This window comes from Plecotus auritus (genome assembly GCF_963455305.1).
Source record: "Plecotus auritus genome assembly, chromosome: 9".
Taxonomy (NCBI): Eukaryota; Metazoa; Chordata; class Mammalia; order Chiroptera; family Vespertilionidae; genus Plecotus; species Plecotus auritus.
Genome location: NC_137783.1, coordinates 25095494 through 25113015, shown reverse-complemented (window position 1 = coordinate 25113015; position 17522 = coordinate 25095494). Strand labels below are relative to the sequence as shown.

General features: G+C 43.8%; 1 protein-coding gene across 1 annotated transcript in view; it reads right to left on the bottom strand.

The window, feature by feature from the left end:
- Nucleotides 1-17522, bottom strand: part of MYOF (myoferlin) — a 134470-nt gene that overhangs the window by 28948 nt on the left and 88000 nt on the right. Inside the window, exons 29-38 of the mRNA XM_080687487.1 lie at nt 17072-17217; nt 14611-14784; nt 13367-13475; nt 12047-12124; nt 9287-9468; nt 9034-9192; nt 8811-8909; nt 7492-7653; nt 5502-5667; nt 2239-2315 (exon numbers count right to left, since the gene is read on the bottom strand). Coding sequence (XP_080543613.1) covers nt 2239-2315; nt 5502-5667; nt 7492-7653; nt 8811-8909; nt 9034-9192; nt 9287-9468; nt 12047-12124; nt 13367-13475; nt 14611-14784; nt 17072-17217 — 1352 coding nt within the window. The remainder of the gene's footprint in view (nt 1-2238; nt 2316-5501; nt 5668-7491; nt 7654-8810; nt 8910-9033; nt 9193-9286; nt 9469-12046; nt 12125-13366; nt 13476-14610; nt 14785-17071; nt 17218-17522) is intronic.

The window sequence follows — 17522 nt, the reverse complement described above, 5'->3', positions numbered from 1 at the left end:
CCCATTGGTTAAGAGCTCCTACCATAAATCACAGGTTTGGGTCTCTGTGAGGCCGAGACTGCCACCCAGAGCCACAGCCCCCAGCTCCCATCAAGGGCACAGTTAGTTTTGACCCACCCCCTCGATTGACCCATATAAAAGGCTTGAATAGGGTTAGTGGTAGTAGATGTTACATTACACACTCATCGCATGTACATGTACTCATGCCTATCATGCATGCATGTATATTACATGTATGCATGTACAAGGTTACATGTACATGTCATGGAGGACATCAGCAAGCTTATTACTGGCTCTTCCAAAGCTCAACTTTACTCATCTGATTGCATAGATTTGCACGGCCTTCCCTTACGAACTGGTAGAGGCAGTTTTTTAGAGGAGATTCCAACCAGTCTTTCTTATCAACACAGTGTACCTCAGCTGGGTGTTAGGAAAGCAAGCTGATCAAAGGCACTTATAACACAGTGGGATATTACCCACCGATGACTGCTGCTACCATCCCCAATGGCTAGGTTGCCATTTAAAAGCTATGATGTAAACTGAACTTTCGCCCTAACCGGATTGGCTCTGTGGATAGAGCGTGTCGGTCTGCGGACTGAAAGGTCTCAGGTTCGATTCCGGTCAAGGGCATGTGCCTTGGTTGCAGGCTCGTCCCCAGTAGGGGGTGTGCAGGAGGCAGCTGATCGATGTTTCTCTCTCATTGATGTTTCTGACGCTCTATCCCTCTCCCTTCCTCTCTGTAAAAAATCAACAAAATATATTAAAAAAACAAAACTGAACTTTCACAGTGTGTTGCTACAGTAACCCAGTCATCTGTTAACTATTTTTAAGAAACGAATGAGAATAGTGGCACAGATTGGCTTTATTCTTCTTCTTGACCCTCCCACCCCCATACCTAGGCCTACTGAGTACATAGTGGGCACAAATAAGAACTGATTGACAATGGGAGGTAAAAAGGCTGGAGGCAGATTATAGAGCAGGACCCTAAACTCCTTTTTTCCAGAGTGTTGTAAAAATGTTCATAAAGGATCTTAAGTGTATCATACTTAACTTCTCCCTAGACTACTACTGTTTTATGGGGAATGTTTGGGGTAGTTTACAAAGGGAACCCAATAGTTTTGCAGATTTGATACTGTCATCTGCGATGGTGGAGGAATCTCAGGGAATAGAACCTAACACACTGCTACACAGTGCTGGCTGTGGAGACCACATTTAACACGGTCCAATTGGTGAGTTTAATGCTGTGGGAAGGAAGTGGACTTTTTTTAAGGCACTGTTTATGGACATAACACATTAAAATGCAATCATGTGCATTTTTTGGCCAGTTTGCACATTAAAACATGCTGTGAAAGCCCATCCTAAATGCCAACAGAAACAGGGAGATATTTGATGTTTTCTTTTTTGTGGGCCCAGACCTTCCACCGCTCCCCCCTGCCCCCTTCTCATACAATTGGCTGAATGGTTTTAAAATAGGATCCTGAGTGAGCACTTCCATCAATTTCTTGACTTCAAAACCACAGTGAATATAAGAATCGGGGATATCCCATACACTGACAAATAGGGCCATTAAAAATTCATGACCCTTCTGCTTCATGTAGGGAAAAAATCGGTGTGCTACATGCATCCATCTTCCCAATGTGGTAATGCTATAAACTTGCACTTGAAATTTCTTTTGCTAGCAAATGATATCCCTCAGACTGCCCACACCAATGGTTCTCGGACCTGCCTGCAAATTTGAATTATTTGGGGAGATTTTAAAATATACTGATGTCTTGCCCAGCTGGTGTAGATCAGTGGTTGAGCATCAACCTATGAGGTCACAGTTCGATTCCATTCAGGGCACATGCCCGGGTTGTGGCGTCAATCCCCAGTAGGGGGTGTGTAGGAGGCAGCTGATCGATGATTCTTTCTCATCATTGATGTTTCTGTCTCTCTCTCCTTTTCCCTTCCTCTCTGAAATCAATAAAAATATTTTTAAAATACAATAAAATAAAATATACTGATGTCTAGGTTCCTCTTGGAGGGTATTTTAAGTATCTGGGGTGACTGAGGGTAGAGGACATTAATCCACACAGCATCACCATAACTTTTGATGAGTGCAAGATTCAGATTCTTTGCGTTGGAAAGTTGATGGTTATTATTTTAATTGCATTGAGTGCTTGTTTGACTAAATTCACCAATGCTTAGATACCTGGAAGATAAAACTGACGTTATCCAATGGCCATTTCTGAAGCCTACCTTCGAAGCCAGTAATGGTTTGGTGTCTTCTATTTCAATAATGACGTCCCGGCAGGGTGGGGTAGACATAAAGGAGGCTGCAAGACAATTTCATAATCTAAGATGCTTACAAAAATACAGTGGTGAGTCTACTTCAAGTTCAAGTTTAACAGCCAGAGTGGATGGTAGAGTTTCCTCCTGGATGAGACTATTGAATGGAGAGGAGCACACTCCAATGTAGAAAATAACCCAACAATTCAACACTTTTCCCAAAATATGATAAGATTTTAGACATTTTCAGGGGACTATATGGCCCGCTTTTTTTTTTTTTTTTTTTTTGCCTTGGACAGTTAGCCCAGTGCCTATACACAGCAAGTGCTCAAAAAAGAATTATGTCAGTACACGTCTTTCTTTAGAGGATGCAGAAGTCGGGGGGAGGGTTGGGGAAACCTACATCTAAGGGAGCCTCCTTTTCGTGGAATCTGTTCTAAGACACAGAAAAGCTAAGCAGGGTGAAGAGTTGCAGTCAGTCCTGGTTTTTGTAATATAAGCATAGGGAAGCGGCACACGCCCTGACGTTATGTAATTTCCAGACTATTTGTGGCTCTGGATTTGGGGGTTACAGCAAGGACTCAGGGGCAGCCCCCGGGCTCACTAGGTTCGTTCAGCTAAAGGTGTGCCAAAGCCTCAGCCTAGGGTGAGGGTGAGGGTGAGGGTGAGGGTGAGGGTGAGGGTGAGGGTGAAGGTGAAGATGAGGGTGAGGGTGAGGGTGAGGGTGAGGGTGAGGGTGAGGGTGAGGGTGAGGGTGAGGGTGAGGGTGAGAGGTAAGTTTACCCTTTATGGAAGAAGCATCAAGCAGTCAGACATTCAACAGAAGACCAGAACCCACACAGAGCCAACTCTGCCAAGCCAAAAGAACTCTCTGCATAATCCAATGGGCAACTGACAGATAGGACATAAAGGAGTGGAGGGAAGACACATTTTTTAGGTACCTACCATGTGCCAGGCAGTGGGCTAAGCTCTTTACATATAGGATCTCATTTAATCCCTCAACAATACTGTAAAATATGTACTATTGTCCCCATTATAAAGATTAAAAAACAAACCCAGTCTAAGAGAAAGCAAACCACTTGCTTTAGGCTAAACATTAGTGGTAAGTGGAAATAAGTCATCTAGGTCTGTCTGACCCCAAAAGTTTGTGTTTTAAGCATCATACCAGAGCCCAGAGCAAACAATAAATGTCAGAGAAATGATCAGGGCGACACTGGGGTGGCAGGGCAGACTGGCATTTATTGGGTATCCAGGGCACACCAGTTGCTATGCTAGATCATTGTGTATCCATGTGGCACCCCCAGACCTATCAGCAGTCTCTACTCTTCCAAAGTCACTCCCCACAACCTGGACAACTGCAACAGCATAGAATGTGACAGCTAGATGGGTAGCCACGTGGGAACACAACTGTATACAAATTCCTTCTTATAGTGTTAGTTCTCCACTTTCCCATCCGCAAGTAAACAAAATCTCAGGAATGGGAGGAAAAAGTTATTCTATGTGCTTCCAACATTAGGCCAACCAAGTACTTCCTCAACTCTTACCCTAGCATTATTGATTTTAAGGAAGTACCAGGTGAATCTAAAATAATAGATTCCAGTCTTGGGAACTTTATGCTCCCCATATTCCTTAAGGATTTTCCTCTTTGGGGCTCTTTGAAGCACTGACCACAATTTATATTCATCACATAGAATCACTACCAGGCCCAGCCTACCCCTGAGCAACAGACACAAATAGATCCACTCAAGTGGCTTGGGCCAGAGCAAGTATGCAGCATTTGTAACGATTTCTTATATTTGCATCAGAGAACTTTCTTTCATGGAAGCAGTTGGAAAAACGCGAGGGAGATGGTTTCTCTCCATTGAGTAACCTCAGATAAAACAATGCCTACAGTTCCTTTAATCCTTTTTGTTATAAAAATGTTGCTATTTTAGGCACTGTCAATTCAGCACAAAGCGCTTTGCCTGGGAAATTTATGGATAAACACATGGAGGGTTCTGCTCCAGTGTGACTGTGGGTTTTATTCTTTCCTCCTCTCTGAATCAGGGATGCAGGATGCTCAGGCCCACAGAGCAGATGAGTTTCAGAGGCTCTGTAATGTCCATACCAAACCTTATGGAAGATTAAATAGAGCTGGTTAGTGGCCCAGCTGCTGAAACAGAAGACATCCGCTTCAGGCCTGAGGCTCCCAGTGACCAGCTGAATGAGTGCCAGTTCTCTGTGGGCTCTAATCTCCTGAGGCCAGGAGCCCTGGGAGTTCGTTCACTGAGGCAACCCGGTCCCCAGGCCCAACACAGTCCCTGGCACAATGGCAAGGTAAAAACAAGTCTTTATTGAATGGACAAGAGCAAAATGCTATTCATTAACTATTTATTATGGAACTCTGAGGTAAGTACCATGCCCACTCTATCACTTACTTATTAGTTATGTAATAAGGTAAGTCATTTTGACCTAAGGTAAGTCATTTAAACTCAGCAGGTGTTATTTTTTTCTTGATGGATAACAACGAATAATACCCTTCAAAGTACATCTCAACAATGCTGGGATGCATTAATGAGGTGGGACAACATGTCAAAAGCAATTAAAAAAAAATCCCCTGCAAGTGTGCACACGAGGCATAGAGAGGAGGGCCTTGTCTTTTGCCATCAAAATACTGACCACACCAGGCCCAGCCAGCATGGATCAGTGGTTGAGCGTTGACCTATGAACCAGCTGGTTGCGGCTTGATTCCCAGCCTGGGTTATAGGCTCGATCTCTAGTGTGGGGCATGCAGGAGGCAGCCGATCGATGATTCTCTCTCATCATTGATGTTCCTATCTCTCTCCCTCTTCCTTCCTCTCTGAAATCAATAAAAATATATATTTTTTACAAATATTCATCACACCAGACTGCAATCACCCATTTCCTTGTCTATCTTCCCTGCTGGACTAGATAAAAAGTTCACGCAGCACTCAACATTTCTGACAAAGAAGTCTTCTGTTCATTCCAGAGCAGCATGCCTCTGAAGGTGACAGCTTGAGCACTGGGTCCCCCCAAAACGAGGCCAGGATTCACGTCTAGCTCTGCCACATACTAACTATATTATCTTGGGAAAGTTACACAGCTCACTCTAACTCAAACTGTTTCCTCATCTGCAAATCTGGACAATGAATACTTTCCTCGAGCAGGTTTGCAAAGATTAAGTCAGATCATGCATGAAAAGTCCCATGTGCTATTTATAGACTTCATTATACCTTTGAGCTGTGGCACGATATCTTCCTTCCCTGCATACGGGTCACAGCGAAAGCGGTCCAGGTGGTTGATGGTGCACTGGCCGACAATGGGCTTCCGTCCAAATTGCCTGTGATCAATGACCTTGATCACCAGCGGAGGCATGTACAGTTCCTCTTTGGGCAAGAACTGGGGGTCACAGAGGTAAGCGTCACTTCTCTCTACAAGACCTGACAAGAGCAGCTTTGCCAACAAACACCTCCCAAAGGACCAACCCAGGATCTTTTTGTCCGTTTGGCACAGCCCAGGGGACTCACAGTTAAGTAGCTCAGTAACTGACACGTGAGGCAAGCAGCACACGCTTGAAGGCATGAACTCTGAGCCAGACCACCTGGGACGGGCAGAATCCTGGCTCTGCCACTAGGAGCCGCATGACCTCAGGGAACTTTCTCTGTCCCAATTATCTTCTCAATAACAGTAGGGTTTTGAGTTAATACATGTGAAGTGCCCAGAATAGTACCTTAGTACCTGGCTCTGCTCTGTGACAGGATGTGGAGTTAGCATTTAGTTGGAATTTAAAAATGCTCACACTAAAACGGAACCTTCAAGGGAAATAACTGTGGCTTGGGAATCTTTTAGCCCTGGAAGTTCAGTGCCAAAATGGGATGCTCATTTTTCCTCGACGCCTCTCGGTTCCTCCATGTGGAATCTGGAGGCCTTGGTGACGCTGTCTGATTGGGGAATCATTGCTGGTCTCAGGTGAATTTCCACCTCTCAGCTCGCAGAGGGATGGAAGAAGCTGGGGTCAACTGAGTAGCTTCCCTCACCTTTGCCGCCCAGGGCTAGATTCCAGACTAGAACTTGGGGTGGCGGGTAGGGCGGGGCTGGGGAGTGGACACGGATGGTTGGAGTGGCCTGGCAGCGAACACTTCGGGATTCTGGCTTGGAGCACCCAGGTGGTTCTCCATCTACACCATTGTCGGGGAAGACCATGGGCTTTGGTGTTGGAGGGACCTAAGTTCAAACTCTAGCCACCCACTTGCTAGCTGTGTAAGTCACCTAACCTCTCAGTTTCCCCCAAAGTGAGCGTAAGAGGAGGAAAATGCCTGCTCTCTACAGGATTAGTTCTAGACTGCTGCTGTAGTCCTGCCACTCACTGCGGGACGTGGGTAAGACATTTCCCCTCTCTCGGCCTCAGCCTCCTCATCTATAAAAGGGGAATTTAATCCACAGGACCCTAGAGTTCCAGAGCAGGTGTGTTGGAGACACCAAATGACTGGGCTGGGGAAAGGAACGGGAAGGTTCTGGACCTTCTACCCCATCAAATTGAAGTGCTTTTATTTTTATCTCTTTTTATATAGTAGAGTGAAACAGAACGATTCTTCTCTTTTAGAAAGTTAAGGATTGTGGAAAGACTGAGTGACCTCATCTTCTTCCAAACTAGTTTGTGTCTACGATGGAGGACTGTGAACCAGAGCTGATGCTATCACATTTCTAATAACCAGAGGGTAACTCTGACTCAACAAAGTAGATGTCATTGCAGGGGTGCCTGGAGGTGGGGCCCAGGCCCAGGCTGTTAGGATGTGGCCCCATTACCCCATGTGGGTTCCTCCATGACTGCTCTTCCCCAGTCAGCCAGTCCCTATGTGGAGGGTTCTGGTCCCTGTGCACCTGCAGGGCCACAAGGGAGGGTTAACTTTCTGCCCTCAGGGCATTGAGCAAGGGCTTGTCACAGTGGAATAGATGGAAAGTTTACTGGAGAAATACATTAGTATTGCTCATAGATAGTTCTGTCTCATTGGGGTTGTTTGAAACCTTAAGAAGCCTTACAACAGTGTAAGAGTGTAAGGGGGAAGAGGCACTGCCCAGTGACTCCAGCGCAGTTTTTCTATTTGCAGTCAGACTTTGGAAATATATAAACTATGTATAGGTGAGTGGTGTCAATATATTTCATATTTCAAATAAAATCCAGCTACTCAGCACACATGAACAATTACAGTCTTGATACTGTACCACTTTCATGAAGAGAACAGAACCCGGAAAGTTGGGTGTCTTCTTAAGGTTTTTGATGACCACGGACTCTACCCTCTCCCCTCCACACTCCACAATGAGACTGGGGGATGTGACAGAAGCCATCTGGTAGTTCTTCATATTTCTTAAGCCCCAAGCTAGAATCTAAGAAAACAATGTAAAGAGAAGGGAAGGCAACCCAGCACATTAAAAATAATATTCAAAAGGAAAGATGCTCTCTTGATACCCAGTACATTCTTTAAGAGTAACTTGTGCGGATTTGCTAAAAATCTCTGAGAACATTATCCTAGAAAGCCTGCAGGTCATGCCACGGAGGCAGGCCTGCCACTCCTTCTCCTGGCTGAGCTGCTGAAATAGCAGAGCAGCTGAGTGCATGAACCAAATCTTGGCTGTGCCATAGAACAGGATGTGAACTCTGGCAAGTTGGTTAACCACTCTGTGTCTCATCTATAAACAGGACTGATAGTTTTATCTCTCCTAGGGTTATTTTGAGGATCAAGTGTAAACTTCTTAACAGTGTCTGACATACAAGCATTCAAAAATGACAGGTGTTGCTTAAAGCCATCTGCCTCAGTCTTTGAGAACAGGAGCATGACAGCCTAAGAACAGAAATCCCAAAGTGGCTGCTGCTTGACTAACAAGGCCCCTAGAGTAGGCCAGACCCTGCCCATCGAACTACCCAGTTGGCTCCATTGTCCTGTATCTGCTCCATTGTTTGACATCTCACCATTTTCATTACTCCCTTCCCACTCTCCATCTCCACCTCCCTCTGGGGTCCCTTCCTCTCTCTCTCTGACACACAGGCATGCTGTTTTGAGTCTGTTTCCCCTCTCACAGTTCTTTAGTTGACACGGGAAACTCAGAAATCTACTGACTCGTAGTAAATGAGAACTCTAAAGTCCCTCAGTAATGCTAGAATTGACCTTTCCTGTTGCTCTGACAAGCTTTCTATTTCCATGAATATTTCAAAATTTGAGGCAAATCTATAATAATAAAAGCATAATATGCTCATTAGACCAGATGTCTTTCTGGATGTCCTTCCAGACAAAGCCAGGGCTGTGAGGGAAGACCAGTCCTGGGTGCCTGCTGGCGGCCGGGGGGAAGCCCGGGTCCTGGATGCCAGAGGGAAGCCAGTGCCAGCAGCCAGGGGAGGGAAGGCCTACTCATGCACGAATTTTGTGCATCGGGCCTCTAGTTCTATAATAAATTGGAGACAGCAAGATCCCATTTCCTATATGAAAGATTCCAGCTCTATAGCTATATCCATTTGATTTGATCACAAATCACAGAGAGCAGCATACCTCAATAGCAGTGAGCTGAACCACTGGCCGGATCCCCTGGGGGACCATGTATAGATTTGGTGCCCTTTGTGAGGGAAGAATGGGAAGGTTGGAGCCATCCTGTGAAACAAAGATGCAAATGTCAATGCCCACCTGTTAGTTCAAGTAAACAGTGCATGGAGTTGTTAACAGAATTTTAAGCAGCTACTCTGAAAGCATATATGAGTGAGGACTCAGGAAGTACCTTGTGTCTCAGAATCAGCTCTGCAGTTACAAGGACGTCCCCACAAGCCTTGTCTCCATTCATTACTGGGTACCAGAGAAGTTTGGGCGTGATGTCCATTTCTGAGTTTAGTTTCACCAGAGGAGAGCACATGCTTCGTCCTAAAAATTCATCTTTGCCCTAGAGAAACAAACAATCCTTTAATTCCCCAAACAACATCCCTACACATCTCCATCAATCTCCAAAGCCATCATAGAAAATCTAAATTACCTACCACTTGATCACTGTCAAAAAGTTCGATGACAACTTTGGGTGGGTTCTGTAGGATTGTTTGGGGTTCCCCATAGATTTCAATTTCATCAAATATAATGGTTTGGTCCCATGTGGGATTCAGAGTACAGTGGATGATCTCTGTGGTTTTACTTCGATGGAGGAAGGAGACATGAGCATATGGGTCTAAAACCGAAAAGAGTAATAGTGGGGTCATGGACAAAGTCTGAAGTCATAAAACTCCTAGAAGAAAACATAGCTCCTTGACACTGGCTTGGCAATGATTTTTTTAAAAAAATTTGACACCAAAGCAAAGGCAACAAAAGCAAAAATAAACAACTGGGGCTACATCAAACTAAAAAGTTTCTGCACAGCAAAGAAACCATCAGCAAAATGAAAAGGCAACCTGTGGATAAAGGGATAAAGATAATGTGGGATATTTATAGATATGGATACATATACATATACGATGGAATATAATTCAGCCTTTAATAAACAGTAAATCCTGCCATTTGTGACAATATGGATGGACCTTGAGGGTATTATGTTAAGTGAAGTAAGCCAGACAGAGACAGAAAAATATTACATGGTGTCACTTATATGTGGAATCTCCCCCAAAAAAGTCAAACTCATGGAAAAAAGAGAGTAGAGTGGTGGTTGCCAGGGCCTGGATGGAGGGGGAAGTGGGAGATATTAGTAAAAGGGTACAAATTTTTGTTATGAGATGAATAAGGTCTGAGGATCTCATGTATAACATGGTGACTATCTATAATAATAAAAGCATAATATGCTAATAAGACCAGACAGCCGAACGGCCTTCCAGATGAAGCCGCGGTGGCAGGGCCGAGACAGAGGCAGCCACTGCAGTGGGCAGGGGGAGGCAGAGGCAGTTAGGGGTGATCAGGCAGGCAGACGAGTGGTTCAGGGTGATCAGGCAGGCAGGCAGAGTGGTTAGGAGCCAGTGGTCCCGGATTGTGAGAGGGATATCCAACTGTTGGTTTAGGCCTGATCCCACGGGGATCCCTGTGGGATCGGTCCTAAGTTGGCAGTTGGACATCCCCCAAGCGGTCCCAGATTGCGAGAGGGTGCAGGCCAGGCTGAGGGACAACCCCCCCCCCCCCCACCGTGCATGAATTTTGTGCACTGGGCCTCTAGTAGATGATAACACTGCGTTGTATAATTGAAATTTGCTAAGAGAGTACAACTTAAGTGTTCTCATACACACAGACACACAAAAGGTAAATATGTGAGGTGATGGACATGCTAACTCAAATATGAAATTGTACATATTAAGTATAACTTTTTCAATTACACCTCAATAAAGATGAAAAAAGGTAAGAAAAAAATCCATCTCTTCTCCATGCTAAATAATTTCACAAAAACTTTTTGCATTTGCATAGAACAGACCTATCTGAGCATAACCTAATCTCTAAACTAAAGCTGTTTTACATGAGCCAAAAAGGCACTTGGTTTTTAGCATTGTAGCATCGTATGGATGGGACTCTTTGATTTTGCTCCAGCAATATATCTTATATCTATCTCAAACTGCAAGGAATGTGCTTTGAGTTTTATGCAACTTCAGTTAAGAATTTTGATAGGATTCTAACTTTGACTTTCAATGATTGAGTGCCCCCTGCTGGCAAATATTTGGAAATGTCTTCAAAAGCCATTTTGGAGATGTGTATTATGAGGATAACTTGGAATGTGCTCTAATTTGTAAGAAAAGGAAATCATTCATATATGCTTGGAAGACACCTCACATTGATGTGGCCTGCCAGAGTGTCAGGCGCCTGCTTTAAGGCCCAAGCAAGCTCTGCCGGCCTTCAGGTTCTGAAGTGGAATTCAACAGCACAAACCCCTGGATGGCAGGACCCCTGACCTTCCTCTCCAACCCCCCCCCCCCCCACACACACACACACACAGCCTTCTCCTTAGAACCAGTCCAAAGGTGACAAACTAGCTGAACTGTCAGCGTGAAGCTTCATGGTGCTGGGAATTTAGGGAGTAGGCAGCAAAGGAGGTCAGGATGGACTCCAAACTGCTTCAAGCCTGTACTGTAGGTAAATAGGCAAATTTGTGATCTTTTTGTTAACTTGAGAGAATTACATATACATATATATATTTCTATATATGGTCTTACATGCATATTTATGATTTTAATTTACATCAACGCAAGAGTCCAGGGTATATGGACGCAGCTATGTGTACTAACAGAGAGCAGAAAATGCTTTTCTTCTTGGTGCTTTTTTTTTTTTTTTAAATATATATATTTTTTAAATATATTTTTATTGATTTTTTTACAGAGAGGAAGGGAGAGGGATAGAGAGCTAGAAACATCGATGAGAGAGAAACATCGATCAGCTGCCTCCTGCACACCCCCTACTGGGGATGTGCCCGCAACCAAGGTACGTGCCCTTGACCGGAATCGAACCTGGGACCCTTCAGTCCACAGGCCGACGCTCTATCCACTGAGCCAAACCGGTCAGGGCTTCTTGGTGCTTTTCATTACTTAATGAATGATTATTAGTATGAAAAGGCCACGTATGTTCTGTGTACCTCCAGCATCAGTAACAGTGCTCACCATTGAACTCAGTGCTTATTGATCTATGACTGAGCAATTTACTTCATGCACATCAAACTAGTGTCAATATGGAAATGCTTTTTGTTGTTGTTAGAAATAACTGGAAGCATCCAGTTGGAGAAAAGTAGAATCGAGCTAGTCTGCTATGTAATGAGGTGTGAGAGGGAGGGTTTTTCCCTTTACCTGAAAAGCTATCCTTGTCTAAAGCCATGAGGTTCCTGGCTTGGTAGATATAGCAGCGCAGATGGTACATGTAGATTCCTAAAAAGAACAGGATGGAGGTTACTTACAAGCAACATCATATTGCAAACTACTATTCCCCTGGTATATTTGGAGATAATAACATGTTTCAGATAAATGGGTCACCCAAATCTATTTCTACTAAGTAATGAACACATATACAGCAGTTCTGTTTCCTGTAAACGGAAACATTTAAAATACCACAGGAAGCTCAATGCAAATGCATCAATCAGGAGACCATTCATTACTCCTGGTGTCTGGATTTAGGGCACAGCTTGTCATCATCGACCTTTGAGAGGAGACTGGGTCTCCAGGAGTTACAGAAATAGTACTTCCTATACTATTTCGGCACCAGATCTAGGAAACAAGTTGTTTGTTCAAAATCTTTATACTCTTTATCCTTATTTATATTAATACATATACATCCCCACCCCATTCAACATGCGCCCCATCATCATACCTCCCCCCGCCCCACATAATTTGAGGATAGTAGAGCACTGTGATTCACTGCACAGATTCTAGACTACATGAGCTCAAATCTTGTCTCTATTGCTTACAAGCTGTTAAGACCTCAGTCAAGTTATTTAATCTTTCTGCACCTCAGCTTGCTCACCTGTAAAATGGGGACAATAATAGGCCCTAACATATGTACAGTGCCTGGAAACTGCTAAAGACTTACATAACGATTTGCTATTGCTATTATTACAAAGTAGGTCTGCCTCATTCTAAAATTCCTGAAGGTTATCATGGAAACCAACCTTAACTGTTTGAGTATTTTTTTCTCTCATTATAATCATCTTCTGGGGGGCTTAATAGACAGGATGAGTACAGAGTATATTAAACAGAGTATGTTAAAATGAATGATGTGACCACTTTCTACCCAAATATGATTTTAAAGCTGCATTTTAAAAATCCTCTTCCTCACCCTAACTGGTTTGGTTCAGTGGATAGAGAGTCAGCCTGCAGACTCAAGGGTCCCAGGTTCGATTCCGGTCAAGGGCATGTACCTTGGTTGCAGGCACATCCCCAGTAGGGGTTGTACAGGAGGCAGCTGATTGATGTTTCTCTCTCATCGATATTTCTAACTCTCTCTCCCTCTCCCTTCCTCTCTGTAAAAAAACAATAATATATATATATTTTTAAAATTCTCTTCCTCAAGTGATAAAAATGAAAGTACATTTTTATTATATTTGGTGATTTGAAGAGTTTTCTTGAGATAAAAATCATACTATCAGAATGCATGAATACATGCTATAGACTTACTGTCAAAATTACAGGAAACGATGGGAGTGTTGGCCCCGAACACAGTGGTGGCGCTGTGCTTCTGCTTTTCTGTGCTTTTTTCATCTCCGTCCTCAGTCGTGTCTGCGCCCTAAGAAGGCAGAAAATCAATGAGCCATGCCTACAACTGAAGAGGCAAGAATCACCAACAAATGGAATGGTGGTTGTTAGAGAGTTTTCTCATCCAATCACATTATTTTTAGAGATGAATACAGCCCAGGACAGTAAGCAATATCACTTAGCTGGAAAGTGATAAGGCAGGAAGGTGAAGCCAGACCTTCTACCTCAAGTCCAGGCTTATCACACCCTGCCACTGAAAGAAAAAGAGGAAAGGAAAAGTGTAAAGGATAAATAAGGGGATTAAAAGGATGCGAGGAGGAAGAGAAAGAGATCGGAAGAGGAACACAGCTGGTCAGCCTGCAGAAACATAAGAAAAGGCTGTTCCTGATCACCACATTGTTTTAGATCAACCACCACCATTTTACTAATCACTCCTTCCATCTTTCTGCTTTTTCCCTCACTGCCTCCTCCTCCTCCTCCTTCTCCTTCTTCTTCTTTTTTTTTTTTTAATCATATTTTTATTGATTTCAGAGAGGAAGGGAGAGGGAGAGAGAAATAGAAACATCAATGATTAGAGAGAATTGCTGATCAGCTGCCTCCTGCACGCCCCTCTCTGGGATCAAGCCCAGTGTCCTTGACCAGAATCAAACCCAGGACCCTTCAGTCCATAGTCTGACACTCTATCCACTGAGCCAAACCAGCTAGGGCATTCCTCGCTGCCTTCTTTATTGTGCTTCCATATGAATTATTCTCTAATTCTGTCAGCCATCCTTCTGTCCTTCCTCCCCCCGGCCCCATATCTGTATATTTAATTTCCTCAGTTTGTTGAACAGTTGTAGTTTACAAGCTATGATCCAAGACACTGTGCCTTGGGTGTTAATAGATGTGCCTGCAACAAGGGTTTAGGAACAGATATATTTGGAAAATGTTAGGAGAAGCAGCATTAAATAGGTGTGTCTACAGCAGGACTTCTCAGCACTTTCAGGTGTTAATGGTGCATTCATTCTACAAAAATGACTGAGCACACAGGATGTGGAGCTTTCTCCCAAATTACATGCAGTCTTGCAGTCCTGGAGGAACCTCTGTGAGATCAGTGGTGTTGTCTCCAACACTCATATGCTCTTCCTCGACCAATGTTATTTGAGGTTTGACTACTTATTACTTACAAGGGCCCCTTCAAGTTTAAAGATGGCAGCTGCACCATGTGTTTCTGAAGGAGCCATTTTTCTCCTCCAGCGTCTGCGGCGAAAGGTATCTGAACTACGGTGTTTCCAGTGAAATTTCCAGCCAATTAAAGAAGCATATTCCCAGCCCTCCTGGTCTTCAAGTTCTTCCATGGCCTAAAACAGGAGTAAAAGTTTTAATGATGATCATCATGATCATGACCATCATCCTTATATTGATAAAGCAAACTATATGGTCAACCAATAAATATGTGTTGGAAATCATGTCTGTGCCAAGCACTGTGCTAGGAACCAGGCACACAACAAACAACACAACAGACAGGCTGTCTGCCCTTGCAAAGCTGATAGGCTATTAGAACACAGAGATAACCAGACAATTCCCATGGAATGAGATGTTACCAAGGTGGTGGCTGTACTATCAGTAGAGGCATCTTATTAAGACTTTGTGGGTGGGTGGGTAAAGCAAATTGACTCTTTCTCAAGTTGCTTTCTTTGTCCTCACTTCATTAGCTCATAAGAAAACACTGCTATTGTGATATAGTTTGGAAACCATTATTATCTCCATTTTATATGTGGAGGATAAAATGATACCATCCTCCCCAGGGTTTAAATTAGTTGCCACAACTAATAATTACATGAATAGCAGGGTATATTACTCCTGTAATAATTAATAACTGAGTATAGTACTTTTTATCTTAAAACTATTTACATATAAATGATCTCAGTTTTCAATTTTTGATTCAATTCCCTCGGCAAATATGAGTGCCTAGATGTGTCAGGGACTGTGCCAAGAGCTGAGGAAGCAATGATGAGAAAGGCAGAAAGGGTCCTTGTCTTCATGTAGCTGACATTTTAGTGGTGGGAATTTTATGTAAACATCTTAAAAGTCTGACTAGATTTAATAAGTGTAGAATACTACTGAGTAACATTGGATTGTAGAAATACTAGTAAGAACTCCATGTGGGTTAATATCTTTGTAGGGGCTATTTTTTCCACTTTGAATGAACAGAAAATTCAGGTCAAGCACAGTCTTGTAATTGGCCCTCTAGTCGTGTTAACAGTAGCACTGAAATAGTTCACATAGCCAGGAGTAAGGCAGATTAGGGAACATGATCGAAGTCTCCACAAGACCCTGGCAGAACGGGGTCAAGTTTCCAGTCCTCTGACTGGTGGCTCAGTGTTCTTTCCACGTCACCTTGGTGCTCTCACAGGGAAGGAAGACGTCAATGCCTCTAGGAATTTCTCACTCCATTAGGATAGGGATAATCAAACAACAAATATTCCTTGATCAGCTCATTCAATTTATCCCATCATTTATTAGGAACAAGTTCCTGAGCTGGCAAGAAGGATACAAAGATGACTATGGATCCATCTTTGTGCCTAAGAGGCTCACCATCTAATAAAAAGTAACTTCATTCATTATATCTACTGTGTGAGTCAGGAACTTTGTGGGACAGAAAGAGTTCTCGTTAGGAATTAGCCTAGTTTGGGTTCAAACACCAGTTGTATTGGTTATTAGACATGTGACCTAGAGCAAGTCTATTTAATCTCTGTGAAATGGGGATAAAATGTTAACCTTGTGGATGGTAGGTAATGCATGTTCAGTATCTAGCATTATAAAAGACATACAAAATGTGCTACTTATTACTGTTACTAGAGGCCTGGTGCACGAGATTCGTGCACTGGGGTGGGGGGGTCCCTCAACCCGGCCTGTGCCCTCTTGTAGTCCGGGACCCCTCGCTCCTTACTGCCCACCTGCAGCGGAGGCAGGAGAGGCTCCCGCCACCGCTGCTGTGCTCACCAGCCGTGAGCCCGGCTTCTGGCTGAGTGGCACTCCCCTTGTGGGATCACACTGACCACCAGGGGGCAGCTCCTTCACTGAGCATCTGCCCCCTGGTGGTCAGTGTGTGTCATGGCGACCGGTCGTTCTGCCATTTGGTCAATTTGCATATTATGCTTTTATTATATAGGATTAGTATTATTGTTCCACTTAATTTATTATTATTCCATTTAAGCCCTACCATTCCCTAATTTGCAGCATGATGTGATACCCATTTTGCAGATGAGAAACAAAATGAAGCCAGGATTTGAATCCTTATGCCCTTATTCCAAGTCCTGAGCTATTGCCACTATTCCATTATGCTACCAAATAATTTCTGTTTCTGGTACTACCTCTTGAATGGTTCCCAATATTTAGCCTGCCTCAGAATCACCTGGTTGCTGGGGTCCACCCTCAGAGTTCCTAAATTAGTAGGGCACTTCTAACAAATTCCTGGGTGATGCTGTTGTTGCTGATCAATCGGGGCGAGGAGCACACTGAGAACCCTGGAGCAAGGTAGTAGGCCCCTGATTGGCAAATGGCTTCTGTAGAAATAGCGAAGTAGACTTCTGTGTGGTCTGAAAGGCAGAGCCCGGCCCAGATCCCTCCCACTGCCCCTCTTACCTTTGCAGTACTGGCAGTGGACTGTGTTGAATCTTTCTTGCGTTTTCGGACCAGCCTTCGTCGTCTATGAGTATGATACATTTTCTCTGCCGCAACCCAGGATTTGGGCTTATTATCAGGAGGAATAGTAATTCCATACTCCCAGCCTGGAACAGAGAGTGTGAATGGTTATTGAGAGGAGATACACTTGCCAGATGGCCAAATAAACTTCCAGGAAACATTTAGTCATTCTCTCTGCCCCTAAATATTCTCTACCATCATGACTGAAAGCCACTGCTCCTTTCAAACTGAGTATAGCTTTATTCCCCTGGCTCCCTCTTCCTCAGTGGCCATGGGGTTCCCCTCCACTTTTTTATTTTACTTCCATTCATTCATGGTAATTGAATGTATCTAAGAATACAGCACAGTACAAAAGGCAGAAGTAGATGGTGGTTAACAGCATGCAGTCTGT